At 37.6% G+C, this 26916-nt stretch overlaps 1 protein-coding gene across 1 annotated transcript in view; it reads right to left on the bottom strand.

Annotated features, from left to right (window-relative positions):
- The window catches only part of EYS (eyes shut homolog), an 868863-nt gene that overhangs the window by 194156 nt on the left and 647791 nt on the right, over positions 1 to 26916 (bottom strand). Inside the window, exon 37 of the mRNA XM_027698171.1 lies at positions 9823 to 10052. Coding sequence (XP_027553972.1) covers positions 9823 to 10052 — 230 coding nt within the window. The remainder of the gene's footprint in view (positions 1 to 9822; positions 10053 to 26916) is intronic.

Below are 26916 nucleotides of genomic sequence, written 5' to 3'. Positions count from 1 at the left end.
TACAACCTCACAAATCTGTCCTGCCTGCTACTAAGTGACACTTTATCCTGTTCCTCCCTCCATTTCGTAAATGTTATCAAATTTTTAGTGTATCTAACAGGGACCTAAGGTTGCCTTCTTAATGTACCGAAAACCCCATGTATTTGTTGATTTACAAATAAAACAAATCAGACTTAAATCAGACACATATTGAGCCAATATTTTGGAAAAAAATGTTCAGTTCTGACAAAATTTATTGTTACTGTTCCTTTTAAATATTTTGCCTCCTCAGCATCTTTGGATAAATTTTAGGCCCTGAAGCATCAGTAGCTGTATGAGTCATGGGAATGTTCAAGCTTTAAATCTGGGCTGACATTCTTTCCTTTATTCTCAATTGCACCCTGGTTGGTCTCCAGAAATGTCAAAAAATGGGAGACTGATTCTGATCATCTAGAAACGAATATTCTCAATTCCTGTCTTAAGTCTCTCTGAATTCATCTTTAAAGGAAGAAATTTATGCAGCCTGCTGGAATTCAAAGTGCAATGAATGAAAGATCCCTTCATACTCTATTTTTTTAATGCATGGAAGTCCTTGATTTTCAGCACCTTTTCTGCACATTAATATTTTTATGAGTGATTTAAAATGCTTTTATATCAAGAACAGAATTAATGTAATAGGAGTTCCTGTAAAACTCCTATATAAGGATCTCCAGGAGCAGAAAGGGTTGCGTAGTGTTTCTACAATGCTCTTAGCCAGACATTCAATGAAGTACACATGTGTTTAGTAGGAATACTCCTATCTTATGGGTTTTTTTCCTATTAAAATAACGACTCCATAATTTAAACCTCAAACCAACCCTCAGTGATAAACCTTTTTCATTTTGCAAACTGTACTGAAAAAAAATCACAAAAACAACCAACAAAAAACCCAGTAGCATAATTCCTGTTATATGAGAAAATACATGTGAAGAGACAGGTGTCCAAAAGGACTGGGCTTCTGCTATTAAACTCTAAAAGAAACTTTAAAAGCTTGTGACTGAACTTCACCACATTGTATGCATTTTACTTATACAAATTTTTGATTGATTTATGTTCTTTATTTTGCTGAAGTTCACCAGTTGCTGAAACAGATTTTACACGTGTATAAAAAGAAACAGTTATTCATCTATGATTATTTCCATAAGATAGTATTAGGAATAATGCCATATGTTGGGAAACATCTTTGGAAGTTAGATGAATCTGTAGTTTTCCACTTTGGTAGAAGCTAATAGGATCCTTGCCTTTATTTTCTTGATTTTATTTCCCATATTTGCATATTTTCTATTGCATTCAATGTGCAAATGTCTTTTATTAATTATTTATAATACTGTAGTTTTATTTTTGACTTCTGTAGGGCTAAAGAATCCATGAAGGAAAACTCTTGATAGAGGAAAATACAATTCACATAGGAAAATTGTGTTCATTTGTGCAAGTTCTTGTCTTAAGTATGAATGTAACAGAAAATAGGAATCTGACAGTAATTTGAATATCTATTTGGGCAATGTCTCAACTCTTTGCTCTGTTTGATGCCTGCCCCCATTAGGGGCTTAAGGCTTCAGTTTGATGATGTATTCAATATTTTCACTATTTACACTGAAACACAGGGAGATTCTACATGCTCCCAAGCTCTAGAACCTTTACAGATTTTGTAGAGATCTGATGTACACCCATGTAGAATGTAAATAGGTAAGTGTATTGTGCTACTAGGGAATTTACCTTCTGAATCTTGAATTTCCTGGGTAGCTAAAAATGCTAAATAGCTAAAACATTTTTGTTATATAATTACTTGCATATTTTATCACCACAAACTGTTATTATAAAAATATAAAGAAACTACAATGGTGGGAGTACCAAACTATTGGCTTTTTATATGACATCAGAGAAGATGACTTCCTCGAGGGGGGAGGTTTGAAGCTTGAGAAGCCTCAATACAGTGACTTCCTAACATCTATATGATAAATTTTCCTCCTTTTTAAACAAAACTAGTTTGAGATTTAAAGTGAATGCAAAGACTAGCATTCCATGAAGATCCCTGAAAAGGAATGTGTCAAGCACTCTTAATTAGAAATAATGTGTGTTTTCATGCTTAAGTCAGAAATTAATGTTTAGGCCAGGAAACAGCAAAGCCATTTCCTCTGTAACCACATCATGTAAGTAGCCAGTATCCTTTCAAAATGACCACTTACTCTGGGACATGACACTTTAATGAGGTCTCTAGAGAATCCTCATGTTCACTTCACTCTCAGCTGGCTGAGGATCCTGAGAGTGGTCTGGGAACACCCAGCAGCTGCACACCTTGCATCCAGGGATGAAAAATGCCCTCTGTTTTTAGTCACATCATTCTTGAAAAGAAAATGTCAAGGTAGTAAAATATACTATTATCCTAACTCAGTAACACAGATGATTGCATTGGTAAGAAGCCCAAATAACTATTGCTTATTTTGTGCTATAAAAGAAAACACAGTCACAGTCTTCTACGCCTCTTTCTTACAGGCTACATAATAAAGCTCAAAAACCGTATTTAATACCTCACCTGCTTTATTACATGGTATCTCCTGTGGAAGAACTCAAATGAGTCAAGCTCAGAAAATAAGCATTGCCATACTGCTGGGGGAGACACATCACATTTTCACAGATGACTTGATTAACAGCAAATTAGCACCAACAGAACAAATGACTGCAATTCAGGAGTTACTGAAACAAGGTTTTTCCAGAAAATGCCATAAATGGAGAAGTAAAGTAAGGAAAAAAGTAAGTATTTTTCACCTATGCAACAGTTAATACCTTCAAACAAAAAATGACTCAAAGGAATTGGGAGATTAACAGCTTAATAGGTTGCAAGCTTTAGAAACAATCAACTTTTATTCTGGCATTTTCAAGCAGAAAATGAAGGGAAGAAATCTTGTTTCCCGCAAATTCTAAACTCGCCATTATTTCACTTTCTGTTATCTGTTCTTTCCCAAAGTAGTATTTGTTACCAAATTGTTACAAATCTCCTAAAGGTTACTATGACAAGAAAACTTTCATCCACATTAAAGAAATAGTGATTCAAAAGCCTAATACTAGAAAAGACAAAATTTCACAGCTCTGCTCTAAAAGATGAGGAGACAAAGAGTTTTCTATGACTTTTATAAATTATTTTTTGCCAGAAATCTCTCAAAGCAACAAATACCCAACAGACTCCATAATTTCAGAGAACAGACTTGTTAAATATGTATTAAATCTGTGTTCAGTAAGAGAATCCTGTAGCCTTATAGTATACCATATAGCTCTATATTACACACTATAGCAGTAGACCTTATAGCTGTTCTGAAATGAGTTGGTTGTGGGTAGATGGCAGTTGCAAACATAAACAACTTTATGGAGACTGGGACACAGGTTTTTAAGAGTTGGTTGGTGCTTTGAAGAGCTCTTTCTGCATTTCAACAAGCTCTTTCTTTCTTGTCATCTTCCCTCTAGGTATAACTAAGGTGTGTCTTAAACTCTCATTTAATTACATTTTTAATCTAGTCTTAATAGTCATAGAAAACCATTACATCCCTTTAAAATTTCATTAAGTCATCTGGAGGGATTTGAGATGTAAGTTGTTTTTCAGTGATAAGCTACATAAGTGTAACAGAATGGATGGATCCTAATTCAGGGTCTAATATAGCAGAATACCTACATCTTTAGCATCAAGCACATGAATCACAGACTCCTTACACTCTTACATTTAAATACATGTAAAGCTTACATGTTGCACTGAATCTGGGACATAATTTCTAAATTATATGAAAATGTAATACTAATTTGTATGAAAGCTTATACTGGTACTTGCTTTTGAATGGTAAAATTCTACAAAACTGTTCAAGAGGGTGGAAGAAGGATTAGTCAAAAATTGCTTCACCTTGTCCTTGTGAATCCAGCTGCTCTTCTGTCAAAATCCTGTTTTCCTTTGATTTCAAAATACTTCAGCAAATTAATCCACATTAAAATAAAACACTGATACATAGTAACTGATAGAACAAGATGGCACTGGATTAGAGATATTTTAGACACCTTCAAAAACTTCTCCATAGTTTAGTGAACTATATGCTAAATCCAGGTGATTGTGCAACTAATATAATTACTCACAGACACAAGTTACATTTCACAAGGTTTGCCTAGTCTGATATCAAAGTACAAGACTATATCCACAAGTGAAAGTGCAGAGCAGAAAATTAATTTATATATTTCATTTTTGCATTGCTCACCAAAATAGTACTTCTGTTGAATTTTATTGAATTGAGTAAACTGTGTGGGAATGGTTAGCTATTTCCTATAAAATTGCAACTAGTGTATCAAAACCAGCATACAAAGTTATTTAACTTCTGGTTAAATCTTTGTTTGGTCTTTACTAGCCTACTGTGTTCTTGATTTTAAAAGCCATTCTCTAAAAATAAAATTAAGTCTGAAGGGAAAATAATGCTTTTTGCAAAGCTAGCCCAAAAACTAGAGAGTTCATGTGGAAGTTTTACACACATGAATGCAATTTGTGGGACATCAATAGATATCTCATGAGTTTAGATACTGGCTGAGGTTAATGATATGAAATTAATTACTGAAGTTTATACTTATCTCTAAACACATTATTTTTTTTCTGTTCACAAAGTCCTAAAAGATATGAATCATTTTGAAGGAGGGCAAAATGAGTGAAAGAAAACTTGAATTCTGGAAAACCAGAGGCTTTAGGGTAATAACATCCCGTTTTTGAGTTCTCAGCACCTCAAGCTGAGACTGGAATGTGGAGATGAAAGCACAATTGTCCTTTCTCACCCACAACTCTTTATATCACTCCCATTTGCTCACTTTTCTTTTTGGTGGAAAATGTCATAGACTTGTTTTAAATCATACATACACAGTATGAATATTATTAAGGAAATAAATAGATCTACTGGAAATGTGAGATTGTTCTACATATGTCTGAAATAATAGGAATTGGACCAACTACATTTCTCTTCAAAACCAAATATAATATCAAACATAAAGACAAACCTCCCCAGACTTGTCTGAGATGAGTGATACTAGTCAATGACACAAGTTAGAAATGTTAAGTTAGGAACAATGTCTAGAAAAGCCGCTATAAAAGAAACATCTAATGTTCAGGGTGATATTATAAAGTATTACTCAACAAATCAGGAATTCAACAACTGTGTCCCAAGGAACAAATGTAGCAAAGCCTCTAGGTGTGACTGTTCCAACATAAATGCCTGTAACAACCTTCCATTTTACTGTTGCTTTTACAGCTTTGTCAAAGGAGTTGACCTTTAAGTAATGTACAGAGTATACACAGGCAACGTATCAAATTAAACAGATTTCCTGTTTTTACCACATGACATTTAAATACTCTTTTTATTGAACAATTTATAAAACTTTTACAGAATACTAAAAATTTTGGAGACTTTAAAAATGTTAATGTTATAATTAACAGTCAGGGACATAATTAACAGTCAAGGACATGTCTTGCACATTCAAGACAGTGATATTCCAAATCTATTGTTATGAACTTTACAGTAATAGACAACCATCTGCTTTCAATCTAAAGCAGAAGCATTGCATTTTTTCCACTCGTAGGAATTTCACAATGAAGCAGATAAAATAGCTTAGCTAATAAAGAAAGAATGATACATTTCATGTTAAAGTGAAGAAGTTTATTTACACAGAAGGGAAAAAGAGAAAAAGGTAGCACAGTGTATACTATCTACCCTTGATTGTATTCCTTATCTACAAAATACTTCCTTGCTATTGCATGACCCAGCAGTTGCTACTGAGTAATGAAGAGTAATTTTATATGAGAAGCAAGTTTTCTATGCTGTATTTAAATAGAGAGATTTTAAAATAAACCTTTTACTAACTTCTAAATTCCAAGTAACTTTGGTAATTATTAGTAAAAATAAACCAAACAAAAAAAGAATGTTGTTGATAACACACCAGTGTTTTCAGGCTTCTGCTGAGCAGGGCTGGCACAGCATCAGCACTGTCTCTCAACATTCCTCCCACCCCATCCAGAGGCTGGGGGTGGGCAAGATCCTGGGAGGGGACACAGCATTAACCAAAAGGATATTCCATACTATAGGATGTCAGCTCAGATATAAAAGCTAAGGAAAGGAGGAGGAAGCAGGGGATACTTGTTATTTACAATGTTTCCTTTCTGAAGCAACTGCTAAGTGTGCTGAAACACGGTTTTCTGGGAAGTGGCCTGACATCCCTTGCTGATAGGAAGTAGGGAATAAACCTTTCTTTTTTTCCCTTTGTTTATATGCACATAAACTTTTAAGGTTTTTTTAATAAACTAATAGCTGCAGTTCGAACTTTGCAAATGCACTGATTTGTATGCATACTTTTGTATTTCCTTAGAAAAATGGAGATAGACTTCTTCAAAATTGTCATTTAGAGATATTTCAGAGGTAACTGATTGTTTAAAGTAAGTACACTGTGTATTTAAATAAACTGGCTTGGCCCTAGTATATCCATAATGACAATTGTGATTTGAATATATTTCTTGTACGGGCAGAACAACCTGCTGGAGTTTATTAGTCAAGGAACAACTGATTAGAAAAAGGAAAAATGCAATATTGCATTTATAACACACTATCAAGTTAAAACACTTGAGATGGTGACATTCACTTGCTTTCACTCTAGAAGATGGTCTTACACACTGTTAGAAACATACAGTTGCTACTAAGAAACTAAGTAGTGTATTTCACCCTAAAAATGAAACAAGAAAATGCACACATCCTAGTGAAGCCAAGATATCCACGTAGGGTTTGTATGTGGTATGTCATGCTGACTGTTAATATGCCAGTTAAGTGTATGACATATTTTCTTGCTGAAATTTAGTTAATGGTAGGTGCAAGGTAGATCACAAAGATGAATAATGAGAGTATACTACTGAAATGTACAGGTATACACTCCAGTACAATTACAACAGATCATAGCTAACTTTAAGGAGTTGAGAGACAATTTCCTTGAGTGGAACACGGTTTTTGGATTGCTTACCTGATAGTTTACTTTCTCCATTGCAAGGTGTATGGTAAATAATTATAAAATTACTACAGATGCCCTTATCTCCTCTAAATATGATCTCTTTCCAAGTTATTGAAGAACTTGTCTCTGAATATCAAAGGCTTATAGTGATAGTTCAGTTGGGCAATGTCTGGTTTCATTACAGTAAATCGTCACTCTCATTGAAACTTTAGGATTAAATAAAATCACAGTATGCTGCAGTTACTTTTCAGCTACTAAATACAGGATACATTAAGTCGTATCCTGATCTACATAAACATGTAATGTGACAGCACACACTCTGGGATGTAACTGTCTCAGTGAGCTGCCAATGAGCATGTCACAATAGCACTAGCAAAAAGGATGAGGCTGTTCCTTGTGTTGAAGGAATATAGAGGGTAAAAGCAGAGCTTTGTGAAAAGAGGAACTCCTTAATTTGTCTTCTCCACACAAAATGGAAGAGAAGAGAAATGTTATTCTTCCAGTACTAGAACTATTACAAGACATCCTATACAGAAATATTAATTGCTGTTAATATCTCAACATCAGGCATGGCTAAAAGCTTCAGGAAAGCAAATGGCATCTCTTCCACTTTTAGGAAAAAAGAATAGATATCGCATGAAAACTGGACGTTCAACTATTAAAAGGATGGTATAATTATATAGCTATAATTCTCCACAGGAGCTACTTGTTTCAGGGTTTCTTTAAAGCTTGTATTCTGATTTTATTGAATGGAATGGTTATATATGTATCTAATGTAAGGTGCTTCAGTCCTAAACATCAGAGATTTGGTTACAACTGCAACTTAGTGTAATAGACCCACGCTTTTAATACGCTCTTCAGGTACTCGTAATTCTGTCATATTTTCACATATGATTTTTGAAACAAGGTCGCAGAAAGAAAGAGAAGAGACCTCTTCATTTACACAGGTAAGATAAATTTGAAAAATTTACTTAGAAATGTAGTCGGAAGTCAACTCATCCCACTGTATGAACTCAGCGGGCCTGCACTGGTTAGTCTTCAAAAGAGAAAACGGCTTAAAATCCTATTTTTAAATGAATAACTCAAAAGTAGCTATTCAGTCAATGAAAGAGGAGGTACTTCCTCCAAAGTCTGTGGCACAGGGGAGTAAGTACCTAGCTCAGACAATGATTCAAACACAGGTTATGTAAATTTTCATTAAGAACACCAAACTATAGAAGACTCCTAGAGATTGACAGATCAACTAGAATGTCAGAAGAAAGCAGCAATCAGACACTAGTGGAAGGAACTGGTGGAGTCCGAACAAAGTGTCACCCGATAGAGTGGTTGTGCACACACATTGATATGGCCTATTACCACAGGATGTCTATCAAACTCCTGTTTAAATTTAATATTGCTTACTTCTGGCATAACCCTTGGAAAAAGCAAAAACCCGCTCACATCCAAAATACCACAGATAATGCTGATACAAAGGGTGCCAAGTGCATTCTTTGGAACACGGAAGAGAATTCTGGCACATAAAATGTATGTAAATAAATAGAACACTTTATTGAAATTTTGAAAATACTACATCGAATGACACACTGAATGGTAACTAAATCTGTTATGTTTGATGGAAACGCACGTTTTTTGGTTCCATTATTTTATGTTGCAGCTTCCACAGCTGCAGTGTATTGAAAGCAAGTGCAAAGAGTATGCCCAGAGACCAAATATGTAGAAGATACTCACAGAATTCAACGTAACACTGACAATTTAAAAATATATGATTAAATTTATTTTAAACTTGGGAAAGGCTGAATGGTAAAATATTCTCTGATATAGAAGCAACACATGACAAATTTTTTTTTTAGAGCTGGGAGTCAGTGATTGCTTTCACATATAGTGAGTGCAATGACGTATTTTTAGACAGTAATACAAGGTGATGCTAGCTCAGATATACTAGCAGTCCGGTAAGGGCATTTTTAACTCTACTTGCTTTTACTTCATACCATGGGAAGTTCATTAGGAGGATGATACAGTTATATAATCATAATCTAGACAATTTTTTTGTTCATTTCTTGGACACCAGGAATTTAATGCTATGAGAATTATCTACTGCAATTTATAACACATGGTACCGTAAAAGCTAAAGCAGGTTTTGAAGCCAGCTATAGAATTTGTTCCAAAAAGAACATTCTGAGAAGCAGTAAAGCAAAGCAGTTACAATTACAAAACAGAAATATTGATCAGTTTGCCTAATAGCCTTGACTCTTTTTACAAAGAAACCAAAATTGTTCAAAGAATTACTTTTTATTCAAATTCTAATTAAAATATGTTCATTTGATTGCTCTGTGCTTTATGAGCAGCAGTAGTAGAATAGAAGTATAAATGAGCTATAGAGTAAAAAAAGTCTTTTTCAATGAAGGACCAGGCACAGTGATGAATAAAACTCAATCCATAGAAATGGAAAACATATAATCTTTTGAGGAAATCTTCTCCTTGTTTTTGTAAGTTAACTTTCTTTTGTTCCAGAAATACTACATTGAAAAACATGCATTAAAACTGTGCACAACAATTTGCACAAATAATACATTATTTTTTTCCTTAAGTCTGCAACTCTCAGAAGTGTGCCTGACGTATCTTACTTTGTAAATAAGTACTATTAGAATTACCTCAATGAATCTTCTTCTCAGTTACCAACAGTTATGGGGATGAAAAGCAGAGAAACATGATTATCATTACTTCTTCCCCTTTTCCACGTCCAAAAAAGCATAAAACTTGCATTTCACAACTAATTGAGAAAAAATTAATCACAACTACCTTTTTCACAAAATCGACCAGTGAAGTGTAGTGGGCAGTCACACTGAAACGAGGTGGCCCCAGTAGGCAGAGAGAGAGGATGACAAGTCCCTCCATTATGGCACAGTTCTTCCTGGCATACAGATGGCAATTCAGAGGAAATCTGAGAGGGCACAACAGGTTCAGGCAACTGAGGCACATCAGAAGAAACCACAGGGAATGCTGTTGAGAGATGTGTGGGCAAAGGAATTCTGAAAGGAGAGACAACGTATCAAAAAAAAGCAAATCATGAGATCTAATTTTACTACTACACTTAAGCTACAATTAATAACTCTAATAACTCTATTGGGGTTTTTTAGAAATTCAGACTATAGTCAAGAAAATGTGAGTACATGAGGAACTCCCAAATTAAGTCCCTATTCTGAAATCTAGCAAAACCACAGTGAACGTATTTTTTCCCATGAGGGAGCAAGAAATAACCTCCATGCATATGGCACTGCTTCTACATGCTCTCATAATTAATTTTTGGTGGATATCAACAATGGATTGATACAGCCTTCACCTTTTTTTCAACTCTGTTTATTACTGCTTTTTGTCTCTTCCAGAGAGGCAAACTTGTGACTCACTAAAACCAAACAAATGTAAGGCTACCAATTTACCAAGCAGAACAACTTATTGTGCATCCCACAAATTACTATGATGAGGGCAAAGCAAAAGTAATCAAAAGTAACAAGAAGATTCATGACTACTTAGTAAGTCTTTTCAGTTTAGAAAACGTTCTCACTGCATTTTATGTAAGAGATAGCTGTTCTTTGATTTTCTGAAGTTCAAGAGGTTCATATTTTTTTCCAGAAAGCAACTTCTAATTCTGAATTCTAATTTGGTAACAGTAATCTAGTAAAATATCTTACTATTTATGCCTCCTTCATAACTTAAAACTGTGTTAATATTTCTCTTATGTCTCAATGCTGTGCCAAAAAAAAATAATGATCAGAAGGCTGGAGCGTCTCTCCTGTGAAGACAGGTTGAGAGAGTTAGGGTTGTTCAGTCTGAAGAAGAGAAGGCTCTGGTGACCCTGCTCATGGCAGTAGGGTTGGAACTAGATAATCTTTAAGATCCCTTCCAACCCAAACCTATGATTCTATGAAAGGGAGATGAGGTTGTACTGAAATGTCACTAACATTTTGGACAAAACAGAGCACAGAAATTAAGTGGCTAATACGATGGTTTATAGGCATCACAGCTAGTGAAAGACAGGACTTTTGTCAATGTGTTAAACATCAGCAGTCAAATTCTTACATTTTTGGTGAAAATTGTGTCATAAATCTGCTTTACAAAAATAAAAATCGAAAAATAAATCATATACTGGCCCCTGCTCTGCTCTACCCTTTCTCCTTGTCACCTGCTCTTGCATCTGCTAAAAATTCTGCTTCACCATATTTTAGAATTTGGAGTATGTCTTAAAAAGAAGCATTTGAAAGTGATGAGGTACCAATAGAGTGCAACTGCAGAAGCAAGGTGGATGGGGACACAACTGTGTGATGGGACACCTTCACTGGGACATTGTATTCACCACATCAGGCATCTGTCTTATTAAGTGTAGCTTCCAACTTTTTTACATACTTCATTTATTCATGACAACCTGAAAACTGATTTTAATAATTTATTCTTTTGGAAGCCATATTTTAGAAAGTACTAACAAATTTAATGAGATTCTGAAAAAAACCCAAACACCCACCATAACATATCCTAGGTAAGTATGTTTTCTCTGTCACTATTGAAAACTCACTTCTCTGATTTTTCAATGCAGCAAAAAAGGATATATGCCAAGAGGCAAGTAGGAAGGAAAAGAAGCTGGGCAGAGGAATGAGAGAAATAATTCAGGGCAAAGTAAGTATCTAAGGGGACCCAGAGAAAGACACAGTAACTGAAAAAGTAGTGGATGTTGGGAAACAGCAAAAGGGACACAGGGCTTATGTGACAGTAAAGAGAAGACAGGTAGAGCCATAATGGTAAGGAAAACACTAGAATGGGATAGTGAAATAGGTACCCAGACTGCATCCAGAACATAAGATAGCCAAAACACACACACTGTGGTGCTTAGCAATGAGGATTTTAAGGTAGTTGAAAGTCATCTACTTTATATGAGAGAAGAGCATCCAAAAAAGATGGCAGTCAGCAAGAAGGATGAAAATAAATCCCTAAAATATTTTTAAGGGTGAGAACTTGCAGATAAAAAGCTTGAAACTTTAGGAAAATTTGTGACTTCTTTTTTTTTTCCATTTACATGAATAGAATAAGAACATTTCCATTTATATAAATACAATAAAACAAAGAAATTGCTGGTTTTACAACAATACTTTTCTCCTAGGGGAAATAACTAACATGATCTTCATGTAGGCTACTCCATTTAGAGCAGCATTAAGAGTGTACTAACGTGTGTGTTATATTCTACCAGGCTAGCACAGCAAATCAAAAATGCTTACTCACCTGCTGCTATTAGAACCACTGATTAAAAATAATTAAACAAAAATATTCATTTTCTCCCCAAGCATAACCTAAATGTTGTATAAAATCTGAACTAATAGTAGGTTTACTTAAAGATTTGGCCATTTACAGGAGAAATTTATTGGGATCAATTAGTGGTATTTGAGGTTGATTTCTCTGTTACTCCTGAAAAAAAAAAATCAACAAAAACTACATGAAAGTTGGGGAATAAGCAGGGCATAAACTAAGCTTTCATTACTAGCTATCAGAGAGACCATTTTTCTAATGACAGATAATCCCATACATGACCAATGCAAAATTTACTCCTCTGAACCTGGTCACATCTACTGTCAGGGCTAAAATGCTGAACAAGAGGTAGAGCTCTCTGACTGGCAGGTCGTGCATTCTTGTGTCCACTGGAAGCACTGATTTCCAGCTGTGGAAGTTTCACATCCCCTTTCTGATGGGAAACTACTGTTTTTCTCTAAAGTAGAATCACAGCAGTGTGCTTTAAATGAAATTTTATGAAGGTAAGTAATGCAGCCTTGCTTCATTTTTTGGTTCATATTCTAATCCACAGAAAAGAAAGAAAGGAAAGCTCCTTGGTTGGCTGATTTCTCCCTGGTTCATTTGTTAATTTTTCACAGGATGTCAGCCTTTGCAGTGCTGTTCTGGATGTTTTGCTTCTAGATGATGCCTGACTGTGTTCGTGCCAGCACTGCTTCCAGGCACCCTGCAGCTTGCTGCCTTACCACAAAAGCGAGACGAGTTTGCTGGGGCTGGTTAGTGGGGCAAACATCTGCAGCTGGCTCACAAGCCATTCAAGCTGCTGCTGTGAATAAACAATGACCTCAGCTCAATGAATTTTAACTAAAACATTATTTGAATAAAGAGCTGGGAAGTATTTAAAGTAAAATAGTAACTGAGGTGTTAAAAGTTTTGAAGAAGTGTAACAAAAATATATCAAGCAGAACTTGATTCACTGTTACTACACAACAAGGCCACAATTTTATGATTGTGTTTTGTTTTTTTCTTTTCAATTTCCTAGCCTGTCACTGCCTCTCAGGTCAATAATGCACACAAATATATTCTAACTTGCTCCAAGCAACAACACATTGTTTTTAATGTTAAAATGAATTCAAAAAGTTCAGTTTTAAAGGCCTGCAAGCTTGTGTTTCATAGCTAAGTGCATGTAAGCTTGAAATGCTTGTCTAAACATAGACGTTAGTGCAATTTGAAGTCTTGTTTATTTTATGTTATATTGCTTGACACTCAAGGAGATGTATGATGAACTCAATGGCAGGAATCATCACTTAGAGATCATGCTCTATGTTGTTAAACCTAAAGCACACATACCCAAACCAACTGTGCTTCTCTCTGCCCCACACCCTCGTCTATTCCATAAGAGCCTGAAACTATTAATGTGTGGAGTTAGAGGCACTGCAGCTTAAAAACAGTTAACAAACCATCTGGAATGCCCCAGCTGTTCACTGGCCTGGCAGTAAGGGACTCAGCCTTGATGGAGACTCAGCTGGGCATTGCAGGTTTAACCCCTGCAGTGGCACCAGTCACCCAGGGCCAAGACTGCTGTTCGGCCCAAAGAAGGGAAGGCTCTGGGGAATCTTGTCAATTTGTATAAATACTTGAGTGGGGAGGGAAGTGGAAAAGATGGAACCAGACTCTTCATGCTGGTGGCCAGTGAAAGGACATGCAGCAATGAGGATGTGTCAATGGACATAAACTAAAATGCAAGAAATTCCACCTAATCATAAGAAAACATTTTTTCCCCCCCCAGAGGGACCTATCTGTATAATGGACTTCAAACTGAGACCTGCAAAGAGAGAAGACTTGTCCCCCAAGTAATTCATTATCAGGCTGATGGCAGCTGTGTCTACAGAAGTACTCTGACATTTCCTATGAAGCAGGCTGATGAGACTTGCAATGACACGGCAGTCCCAATGATATGATAACATCTGCACTGCCTATATCTTCTGGTACTTACGCACTTAACATTTTATTACTGGAGTAATGGATTTAGCCTTATCTGATATGAGTGTAATAAGGAAGTTTGTATTTTTAGCTTGTCAATAAAGTAGTTGGTGCTGGAAATCAGCTGCTTTTATTTGCAGTTTTCTTCGGTGGAAAAGTGCACATATGCCATTTTTCTTAGGTTGTGAGAGAATATTATTTTAAGCAAATGTTTTAGAATTTGGAGCCAAAGGAAAGATTTTTCAAAAGTATTAGAATGAGTGGTAGAATATAATTTCAAACCTTATGAATCTGAAAACAACTGCACTTCATGGAAATGTTGGTTTAAATGGGAATAAAAACCTAGTACCTTGCACATAATTTGGCAAGAATGAATAAAGCCTTTTACAGGCTGTTTGTTTCACTGTTCACAAACATGTCAAGCAGAGTACTTTAAATAGCATCTCACTGATTTCAATGAATCCACAGAGCAGTATGCCTGTGCACTTATCCTCCTGGAGAAACCATTTACATCATTTGACACAGTAACTGTGAAAACAATTTAAGAGATTACCAGATATGGATTATTTATATTCATCAGTTTATATGTGAATCTGATTTCCTCACTAGTCACAGTTTTTGTTTGATTTGGAAGAGTCAGGGGTCTGTTTTCTTAATAGAGATGACGTACGCTCAGGCATATCTCTTAAAAAAATTCAGCTCTCAATGTATGTTCCAGACTGTGAGTCCAACTTCTCCCTCCTACTAGACACAACATTTGGTAGCAGTACTCAGTGATACTGTAGTTGCAGCTTTTCATTTAAAAAAATCACAATTGGTATAGCATTATCTTTTGCAACTGCTTTTGCACACACAGCATCTCATTTAATGGGGCAAACTCTTAGCAGTGCAAATAATATATTGGATCTACAATGAAGCTGAGGATGTGAGAATGCAATTAATAGATATAATGAAGTTTATGAAATCTCTATTTACAAATACAAAAAAAATATTATAAATTCCAAGGTGTATAGCAGTGGGGAGAAATGTCAGTTATGGAAAGACAGGTGAAAGGGGAAAGACGAAAAGGAAATACTTGTACTAAGAGACATATTTCTATTCTGTTTGCTTTAAAGTACACAGATTCCACGAACTTTGCAATGGATAAATAAATTAATATGACACAGAATTTGCAGCAACAATAATTTATGTTGAAAGTTTAATAGTAAAAACCTTTCTAAACAAGACAATAAAGTGAGTGTTCCTTAGACAAAACATCCTCAGTCCCTAAGTTTAGGACATGACTAACAATAGTTTTGCTAAAACTGAACAACTGAATTTCTGTAACAAGTCCCATCATCTTTTTACTTGGCTTGCTTGGAGAAATAACTAAACATTGAATCTTTCAGTTCTTCACACTGATCTTTACTTAGGCATGGTTTTGCTGTTTCATAGCCTTTCCCATCCTCCTTTTTAAGTCCACCTTGACCTTCTGTCATCCAAACGTTAAACTCAAAAAAAAAAAAAAGCAGTCAAACTACTAAACGCTGAATGGACTAATGTGCAAATCTTACACTTTTTGAAATTTAAACAAATCTCAAATCTGTCTGAATTTCAGCTTTCTCTTTCACATTTAGTCAATAACCACAGTTAGAAAACTTCTTCCCAGTTTCATCTTAGCTGCTGTTTAGAGAAAGAGCACTTGAAAAGCCTGAGTACTGCATCTTTTTGTTGATTTATGCAACTACTTTTGTTTCTTGAAACTAGTGGTTTTGAAAGGGAAAATACTTTCATTCCCTCCTTGAAGATTCTTTCAGCAGATGAAAAATGGACTTTTTTTTAAATTTTTTTTCACATGACACTGTACTTGTCCTTCTGAAAAGATTAGAAAATAACCATTCTGTCCCAATTCTAAATGGCTGAGTAAATTGTACTGGGTAAACTGAGTTTCTGTAAAAGAGATGCTATGATAGTTATCCTAAAAATCACAATTCCAGAATGGAGTCACTACTGTTTATGAAAGATTCTATCTAGCTTTAAGGAGTAAAGAGATTCTTCCACCTCATTGATGCCATCCATAATTTTGACTTCAAAATTCATGGTCTACTTATGCAATATTATTGTGCAACATTTCCATGACAAATAAAGGAGAATTACTTCTAGATCCTGAATATGCAATTGATTTCCTAAACAATAATTCATTCAGGCAAGACTTCTGCATTGTAGTTTTTGGGACTGTAGTAGCCAAACCTTTGGTCTTTGCCCAAAATGATTCTCCAGATGGCTAATGCTCTGCTTTGACAAGAAAAAAACCCTGAAATGGTTTTTGGAAAAGTGCAAATCTGTAGTCAGGTAAATATTCTAACCTAAGGAATGGGGAACCATATGTGAACACTTTTCCTTTCTCCATTCTATCCAAGAAATGCTTATTCCATGCAAGACAGAACAGAAAAAGGGACTGGTTTGGGAAGTTCTTACAGCAGTTCTGGAAGCAGACTGGCATGTTTATAATTCCACCGAGCTGAAGACAGAACTGAAGTCAAGAATCTGATAAACTAGAAAAGTGCTCTTACTGGTATGAAGAACAAAAACAGAAAGAAAGTATGTACCACCAGTAGACATGTCTTCCACAGTCTCATCTCAATTTCTTCTGGTAATATTTAGGAAATACTGCCCTCTGGGAGATACACTTATGAAATAGAGGCATTCTTAGACCATAATAAGAGTGAGGGGGACTCTCAAGAGAATCAAGGTGTGTCAGGCTGGAATTTCAATGCACCTTGATTACAATACAGATAAAATACAGTTTTGAGAGTACATACTTTGTTTTTAGATGTCTCACACAAGAACAGTTTAGACATTTAAATAATTTTATAGATAGATTGCCTTATTTCTTTTAGCATTAGTTTCCCATGTGCTGAAAATAGTTCTTGCCTACTTAATTGAAGTAGGGGAGGCCTACGTTGGTGCTCTTGACTGGGGTAGAATTAATTTTCTTCACAGTAGCAACTACAGAATCACAGAATATGCTGAGCTGGAAGGGACCCACAAGGATCATCAAGTCCAAATCCTGGCCCTGCATAGGACCATCCCCAAGACTCCAACCAAGTGCCTGAGAGTATCATTCAAACGCCTCTTGAACTCTGTCAGTCTTGGTGCTTTGACCACTTTCCTGGGGAGCCTGTTCCAGTGCCCAACTACCCTCTGCGTGAAGAACCTTCTAATATACAACCTAAACCTCTCCTGACACAACTTTATACCATTCCCTTGGGTCCTGTCACTGATCACCTCAGAGAAGAGATCAGTGCCTGCCCTTCCTCTTCCTCTCACAAGGAAGTTGTAGACTGCCATGAGGTTTCCCCTCAGTCTCCTCTTCTCCAGGCTGAACAGACCAAGTGATCTCAACCGCTCCTCATACAGCTTCCACTCAAGGCCCTTCACCATCTTCATTGCCATGTTTTGGACCCTCTCTAATAGCTTAATATCTTTCTTATATTCCAGCACCCAAAACTCCACACAGTATTCAAGGTGAGGCCGCACTAATGCAGAGTAGAGCAGAACAATCCCCTCCCTCGACCGGCTGGCGATGCTTTGCCTGATGCCCCCCAGGACACGCTTGGCCCTCCTGGCTGCCAGGGCACTGCTGACAACTTCCATTGATCAGGACCCTTGGGTCCCTTTCCATGGCACTGCTTTCCAGAATCTCATTCCTCAGTCTGTACGTCCCAGGTGCAGAATCCAGCACTTTCCCTTGTTGAACTTCATATGATTGGTGATTGCCCAGTCCTCTAACTTGCTGAGGTCTCTCTGCAGGGCCCCCCTGTCCTTGAGGGAGTCAACAGCTCCTCCCAGTTTGGTGTCGTCTGCAAACTCACTTAGTATCCCTTCCAGTCCTGTGTCCAAGTCATTTATCAAGATGTTGAAGAGTACAGGGCCTAAGATGGAGCCCTTTGGAATCCCAGTAGTGACAGGTCACCAGTCTGATGTTACCCCATTCACTGTTACCCTCTGTGCTCTACCCGTGAGCCAATTGCTCACCCACCACATGAGGTGTTTATCCAACTGTGTGCTATCTGCTTTGTCTGGAAGGATTCTGTGAGAGACAGTATTGAGAGCTTTACAGAAATCCAAGAAGATTACATCAACTGGCTTCCCTTGATCAGCTAGGTGGGTTACCTTGTCATCAAAGGAAATCAGGTTTGATAAGCAGGACTTTCCTCTCATGTAGCTGTGCTGGCTGTGACCAATGACTGAGTTGTCTTCCAGGTATTTCTCAATATTTCCCAGAATAATCTTCTCCATAACTTTACCAGGCACTGAAGTGAGACTGCCAGGCCTGTAGTTTCTGGGGTCCTCCTTCTTGCCCTTGAAAATCAGGACAATGTTCTCCAACTTCCAGTCAGCTGGGACCTCTCTGAATTCCCAAGACACCTCAAAAATCATCGAGAGGTTTTGTGATGACATCAGCCAGCTCTTTGAGGATTCTTGGATGAATCTCATCAGGTCCCATAGAAGATTTTTAGGGATCCAACTGGAGCAGCAAATCCTGCACAAAGTCAGGATTGACTGGGACTTGATCATTCTCCCAGTCATGGTCCTCCAGCTCAGGGCAGTGAGACCCCCTTGGTCCATCATCTCTGTTGAAGACAGAGGCAAAGAATGTGTTAAACACATCTGCCTTGTCTCTGTCCCTTTTTGTGAGGTGACCATCATCCTGTAACAGGCCAATGATATTTCTATACTGCCTTTTGCCATTAATATGTTTGAAGAAACTCTTTTTATTGTCCCCCACAATTCTGGCAACTCCAGCTGAGCTTTGTCCACATGAATTTTCTCCCTAGAGCAGCAAGCAGCATCTCTGAATTCCTGCTGTCAACAGAGATTTTAAAGTCAATCACTTTGTGGTCTCTGTGGCTAAGATGGCCACCAATCTCCACTTCTGCAATTATGGGTCTGTGTTTTGGATTTGTACTGAAAACAGTGTTGGTAATATAGAGATGTTTTAGTTATTGCTGTGCAGTGCTTGCTCAGGATCAAGGCCTTTTCTGCTCCTCACTCCACCCCACCAGTGAGGAGGCTGGGGTCGCACAAGGAGTTGGGAGGGGGCATAGCTCGATCCCAACTAACCGAAGGGACACCCCACACTGTGTGGCATCATGCTCAGCATATAGTGCTGGGGGAAGAAGAAGGTTGAGGGGACATTTAAAGTGTTGGCATTTGTCTTCCCAAGTCACCATTGCACGTGATGGAGCCTTGCTTTTCTGGAGATGGCTAAACACCCTCCTGCCCATGAGAAGTGGTGAATGAATCTCTTGTTTTGTTTAGCTTGTGTGTGGGGCTTTAGTTTTATCTATTAAACTGTCTTTATCTCCATCCACAATTTTTGCTCATTTATACCCTTCTGATCCTCTCCCCCACTCCACAAGGAGGACTGAGCAAGCAGCTGAATGGGGGTTAGTTGCCAGCTGGGGTTAAAACATGACATTTTCTAAATATTAATGAAGATTGCCAGATAGAAAGTTTATTGCTATTCAAAGACTGTATTACTGGAGAGAAATGGGAATATCAGAAGGCATTCTGTATCTATAGAAATTACCATAAAAGCTGTCCTGCAAGCAGGGTGAGACAGTTATATAGAAATTATTTGTGGAGAAAGAGTTAAAAATGCAGAGTACTGTTATGTATCATCTAGTCTTTCTCCCAGACTTAATTTCCAATTATATCTTAATGCTGGAGAATGGCTGGCATGCATAAACACAAACATCATTTATTCATCAGTAATTTGGCATTTAATTAAAATATTACTTCATTCTCATTGAGAGCATAAGAAAGAACATTGTAAATATGACAGGTCAAAAAATCCCTATGATAATTAACTTATAGAATAAAAAATGCACTACTGAAAACATCCTAAATAGAATTTTAGAAGGTAAAAAATAAGGAACTAAAATAATAGGCCTCATGTAAATATTTTTTAGGAGGAAAAAATTATTTTATAATCAATAAAGTGTGTGACACCGATGAGAGAGAAAGCAACAATCCCATAGTCAGGGTTTTACTTAAGAACAGAGGAGATTAGAGCTTTTACCCTACTTGTTTATCTCATGCACTCCCACATGTCCTCGCTCCACCCATGCCCTATTATGTTCCTTAGGTTTCTATTTTCCTTCCTAGCAGGGAGATTGCTGCTGGTCTGGGAAGCTTGAGTGGAAAGTCATGTTGATTCACACTGAGCTGCTGTTTGTAGGAATTGGTCTTGGCTGTTACCCACCATGATCCCTGTGCATCTCCTGGTATTCATCTCCATGCACCTCTTTCTTATTACCAGTACCTTCCCCACTTCTAGGATCTTTCTTCCAGCCAGGATGTTGACCTCCTTCTTTCTCGGCCCCCTTCTTTTGTCCAAGACCATATCTTCTTTTCAGGAACTCTTATTTTTCAGCACTCACTTTTCTCTCCAGAACACCCAGCACTCATTTTTCCCAATGAAAGTAGAATCATGGAATCATAGTCACAGAATAATTATAGTTGGAAAAGACCTCCAAGATCATGGACTGCAACTTTTGACTGAATACCACCATGTCAACAGAACAATAGCACTAAGTGCCACATCCAGTTGTTTCTCAAACACTTCTAGAGATGGTGACTTCATCCCTTTCTTGGGTAGCCCATTCCACCACTTAACCACCCTTTCAGTGAAGAAATTCTTCTTTATGTCCAACCTCCCCCGGTAAAGCCTGAGGCCATTTCCTCTTGTCCTGTGGCTAGTTCCCTGGGAGAAGAGGCCAACTACCAGCTAGCTACAACCTCCTTTCAGATAATTGCAGACAGTGAAAAGGTCCCCCTTGAGCTTCCTTTTCTCCAGACTAAACAACCCCAGCTCCCTCATCTGCTCCTCATATGACGTACTCTCCAGACTCTTCACCAGCTCTGTTGCCCTTCTTTGGACTTGCTCTAGCACCTCAATGTCTTTCTTGCAGTGGGCCCAGAACTGGACACTGGTGACAAGTACAGAGGGATAATCCCTTCCCTGGTCTTTCTGGCCACAGTTTCTGATACAGCTGAGGATTTCATTGGCCTTCTTGGCCACCTGGACACACTGCTGGCTCATGTTCAGCTGCTGTTGACTAGCACCCCCAGGTCCTTTTCTACTGGTCAGTTTTCCAGCCACTCTTCCCCAGTCCTGTAGCACTGCCTGGGGTTGTTATGACCCAAGTGCACTTGGCCTTACTGAACCTCATGTCCTTGGCCTCAGCCCATTGATCCAGCCTGTCTAGATTCCTCTGCAGAGCCTTCCCAGCCTCCAGCAGATCAACACTCTCACCCAACCTGGTGTTGTCTGCAAACCAACTTAGGGTACACTCAATCCCCTCATCCAGATCATCAAAAAAGATAGTAAACAGGACTAGCCCCAATACTCACTGGGGGACCCCACTAATGATTGTCCACCAACTGGATGTGGCACCATTCACCATCATGCTCTGGGTCCACCCATCCAGCCAGTTTTTAACGCCATGAGGAGTGCACCTGTCCAAGCCGTGGGCTGCCATCTTTTCAGGACAATGCCATGGGAGACAGTATCAAAGGCTTTACTGAACTCCAGGTAGACTACATCCACAACCTTTCCCTCATCCACTAGGCAGGTCACCTCGTCATAAAAGGAAATCAAGTTCGTCAAGCAGGATGTGTGTTTCCTAAACCCTGCTGACTGGGCCTGATCCCCTGGTTGCCCTGTACGTGCTGTGTGATTGGACTCAAGATGATCTGTTCCATAACCTTTCCCAGCACCAAGGTCAGGCTGACTAGCCTCTAGTTCCCTGGATCCTCCTTCTGACCCTTCTTGTAGATGGGCCTCATATTGGCAAACCTTCAGTTACCTGGGACTTCCCCATTTAGCCAGGACTGATGATAAATTAAGGCAAGTGGCTTGGTGAGCTCTTCTGCCAGCTCCTCAGAACCCTCATGTGAATCCCATCTTCCCCCATAAACTTGTGAGTATTTAAGGGCACAACAGGTCACTAATTACATTCTGCTGGATTACTTCCTCTGGATTACATTATATTCTGCCCTCTGTCCCTGTCTACCAGCTCAGGGGTCCAGTTGCCCTGGAGATAACTGGCCTTTCTGTTAAAGACTGGGGTAAAGAAGTCATTAAGTACTTCAGCCTTTTCCTCGTTTTTAATGACTATGTTCTCTGCATCCAGTAAAGGATGGAGATTTTCCCTGGCCCTCCTTTTACTTTTAATCTATAAAACAACATCTATTAAAACACTTTTTATTATCTTTCACAGCAGTGGCCAGATTGAGTTCTAACTGAATTTTGTCTCTCTAATTTTCTCTTTAGATGACCTAACGATATCCTTGGACTCTTCTCAAGTTGCCTGCATCTTCTTCCAAAGGTCTTAAATGCTCTTTTTCCCCTGAGGTCATGCAAAAGCACCCTGTTCAACCAGGCAGATCTTCCTTGCCGTCTCATCTTTTGGCACATAGGGACAGTCTCCTTTTGTAGCTTTAAGATTCTCTTCTTAAAGTATGTCCAACCTTCCTGGACCTTTGTGTTATAAGGACTGTTTCCCAAGGGACACTCTGAACCAGCGTCCTGAACAGGCCAAAGTCTGCCCTCTGTAAGTTCAAGGTAGAGGTTTTCTTGACCCCCTTCCTTAATTCACCAAGAATTGAAAACTGTCACTTCATGGATGCTATGCTGCAGATGGTCTCCAACCACTGACAGCCTCTCTGTGCAGAAACACAGTGTGAGATCAGCCTCCTAAATGGTGCATTTATCTCATGTCTTTTTATTAACTGGAAGCTTCAGGATGTGCTACTGTTGTTTGGTTCAGACATTACCAAAATTTCCAACCACTCATATTGGTTGCAGCTAGCAAGTAGGAGGCTTCTGCTTGACAATTAAAAAGTTCAATTTGGGGTATTTTTGTGTGGGCCCTGTTATCTGCTCTCTCCTGTTGTTTACAATTTAATAATTTTTTTCCCTACAGCAATATCATATTTTAGAGTGTCCCAGTGTAAGATGCAGTGTTGGTAGGTGAATTTTCCTTCTTGTTATGACTGTAAGGGTACGCTAAACAATGTTATGGTATCTTACTAATTGGATTTTCCTAAAGGAAGATTGTTAGATGCTGGAGTAAGGAATATTTATCTTTCATGCAATTGGAAAACTATTTGAATTTTGGCCCAAATGTGTTTTTGTAATGAAGACTCTCACTTGAGAGGGAACAAATACTGTAGCAATGGCATTGATAGCAGCAACAAGAACCATCAATAACAAAGTAATTAAGAAATTCAGTACTTATGACCTCATGTGCAATCTCTTTTCAATTCCTAATTCTCCAAGGCATTAAAATGCCATCCCAAGTAATCTTTTTCCTCAAAATATTTGAAGAAATTTTATCCGCAAAAAAAGCTCTTGGACAGAATTCACTTTGTCAAACATTATCTGCCTAAGAACTTCAAAACCTGCCTGAGAACATCACCTTGGTTCTCCCTGTAGATGTTCTATATGCGGAAAGAGGCATCTCCAGTTCATCCCATTCTAAGAAAAGTAACCACCTTTCTCTGTATACTAGAGATGGAACTGAGTAAAATAACTGTGATGAGGGAGGACAAATTCCTGCTTCTACTCACTACGTCACACTTAAAATTATGCATGTTTTGAGTATATAATGGAAAAACATCCCAAACCATTGTTAGTTATTCAAAACATTTCCTAAAAGCACTTCCCAGGAGTCACATACCCTTACAGCAAAGAATGGGGAGGTTTGCTCATCCTTAGTGATATATTTGTCTGTCAGTGTCCCAGGGAAGCTGAAACCCTTATATCTGACCAGTCTGTCAGTGTCCTGTAAGGGCACCCTGCACTGAGCAGATTCACAGGATTGGAAGGAGACTCAACTGTGCTTTTCGGGGGGCCGAGACAACAGCATAAGGGAGACCCCTCAGCAGACCTTCCCAACATGTTGTCTGCCATGGGCAACTGCTAGCACCTGTAGAGGACTCACTCTAACAGTTCACGGAATAACACTCTTTATTAATACAAATTGTGACAGGTTAATAAAGTTCGAGGTCATTGGTGATAGTGTCTGATGCAAAAATGTATAAAGCAATTGAATAATACTGCAAAGCAAGTACAAACACAAGCTCTAATACAAACAATCTACTAATATACTACAGAGCAAGCACAAGCTCTAATCCTATGCATTTAGCCTGTCTATGTTTCTTACCCAATAGATGTCCCTATAGTGGGGGCAAAGACAGATTCAGCCTGTCAACAGATCCAAGCAGTTTTGATGGAGTCTTCCTCTATTTTCCACCTATTCCCAACCTACATTTATACTATCTCTTTAGGTTTAGGTGAGTAAACTCATAAGTACTTAATAGGGTAGTTGTCCTTGGCCTCTGTCTCCCTTGATTGACAAGTACTGTAGGGTCTTCAAACAACAAAGTGTCACCATGTTCCCCTCCCTTCAGGAATGTCTATGGAGGGAGGCTGCACCATCTTCGCTCCACTACTCCGGTCCATCTCCTGTAGCAGGTGCTTATCATTGTTTAGGGAATCTTTGTGGCGCATGTCGACCGCGTTCCATCCAGGGAGCAGCAGCTGCATTTTACCCTGTAATTCTTAGTCTCCTCTAATTTTTAACCCTGTCCATTGTTCCATCTATTGTATTGGTTTGTTTAATAGTTTCTATTATAGGACCTAAGATTGATGGCATCTAAGATGCAGAGATTTCCTGATAATAAGACAATTTATGACTCAGCAACAGATGGTAGATATGCAATCATGCCTACATTATGTGTTTTGCATTCAAGGTTGTATGGCCATATTCCCAAATTAGAGAACTTGTCTTACTCTCTTTATATCAGAAATTTATTCTGAGGGGAAAAAATTATTTATTGTAAATAAAACTAATCTCACTTGCAACCAGAACTATCTTGCCACTTAAGAGTTCTGAATGCTGGTGAATTTTTTCATATACTTTAATTCAGTCAAAAAGATCTTATGTCTTCTGTTTTATGAAATGGATTTTATAATTGGTAAGTGCTGGAAGCCAGTTATTGATGTCACACTTGTGTTTATAGTGCCCAGAAAAGATTTAATTACTTCCTGTAATTTCCATCCAACTCAATTTTAGAACATCAGTGAACTTTTTTAGACAGTTCTAAGAAATTAATGCATTTAAAATTGACTAATGTCATTTGTCCTCCAGCCTTGATCCTTACAGATGCAAATATTTCATATTACATCTTGATATTTAAATAAGGAATTTTTTTTTGACAGTTAAGATATGCCAAATCACACTTTTATGTCAACTAGGACATTGCATGGGTACTAGTAGTGCAGCATCTTGTCCTATCTACTTCTTAATTTTAGAATGGTACAGAGAGAGACAGAAAACTGACTTCAGAATACTGGTCTGGAGCACATATATCTCAACAAGTTCATGCACAGCATAGAGATAGTTAGTTTTTTGAAATTTAGTTCATTTATGTTCACGTCCTCTTTTTGGCATGGCTGGCAAATTTAATAGCTCATGATTTTGTGAGCTGAAAACCTTCCTTTTCCCCATACACAGACAAACTACTTTACATTTCTACTATTCCTAACCATTGTTTCATTGAAACTTTGGAGCTCCAAAAGAAATACGTGAAACTATAACGTAGACTGTCTCTAGAAATTTATCAATGACTTTGGAAAGATGTGAGTAGGAACTGAATAAGAGAAAACAAACCCCAAACTTATTTTTATATTACATGTGTGATTTTGAGTAGATTGTTGAAAATATATCTAGTGCAGTTTTGCACAGATGAAGCAGTATTTTTGTATGCTCTGAACATTCTGCACATTACAGAAATTGATCTTCTGAGAGCCAGACTTTCTTTCATTTTGTAACTATTTATTTTAAACTTTACACTTATATTTTGAATTACTTGTGTTCTGGTTTCTACTTTTCATATGCCAGAATTTTTGAAGGAAAAAAAAAAGATTTTTTTATTCTCACAAATATATCAAGATCTGTCTTGAATTTTCTGTTACATTTCTGAAGCGTTTTCTCTTTACTCAAGATTTACTGTGATTTTGCTTTTAAAGAAGGAAGAAGAAAAAAAGGAAAGGATACAAGAGGATTTAAAGTTGTTCCTTTTCTGAATAGTTACTTCAACAAAGATCAATAGCAGGGTTTTTTTCAACTGTTACACTAGTGTTTCAAGGCTGCAGGGGGCAGTGACGCACTGTTTATCTACAGTACTGCAGAGCAAGAGTCAGACAGGATAAGATTAAACAGTCCTGCAGGTTACAGATTGAGAAAAAAACCACATAAACTATTTATAATTAATTTAGGTTTTGAGAAATTAGGTAATTGTAAAATATTTATATGAATTTTGGACGGAAATTAATGTGTCTTTTACAGGTTAATATATTTGTTTTTCTGCTGTAATCTGTTGTAGGGTTAAGACTGTTATCTTAACTTTATAACCAAAGTCCTTTGAAGGATGATAAATCTAGTGTTGCATTACTTAATATTACAACCTTAAACAAACAATCTCTATCCTCTGTGGAAAATAAAATTTTGCTTAGCAGGTCTCCAGAGAAGCCCATTTATTCACTGTAGATAATAACTTCCTTATATATTTATCAGCCAATAC

Source organism: Neopelma chrysocephalum, unplaced genomic scaffold (assembly GCF_003984885.1).
Source record: "Neopelma chrysocephalum unplaced genomic scaffold, ASM398488v2 Primary Assembly neopelma1_23b, whole genome shotgun sequence".
Taxonomy (NCBI): Eukaryota; Metazoa; Chordata; class Aves; order Passeriformes; family Pipridae; genus Neopelma; species Neopelma chrysocephalum.
This window is presented reverse-complemented; position numbering and strand designations above follow the sequence as displayed.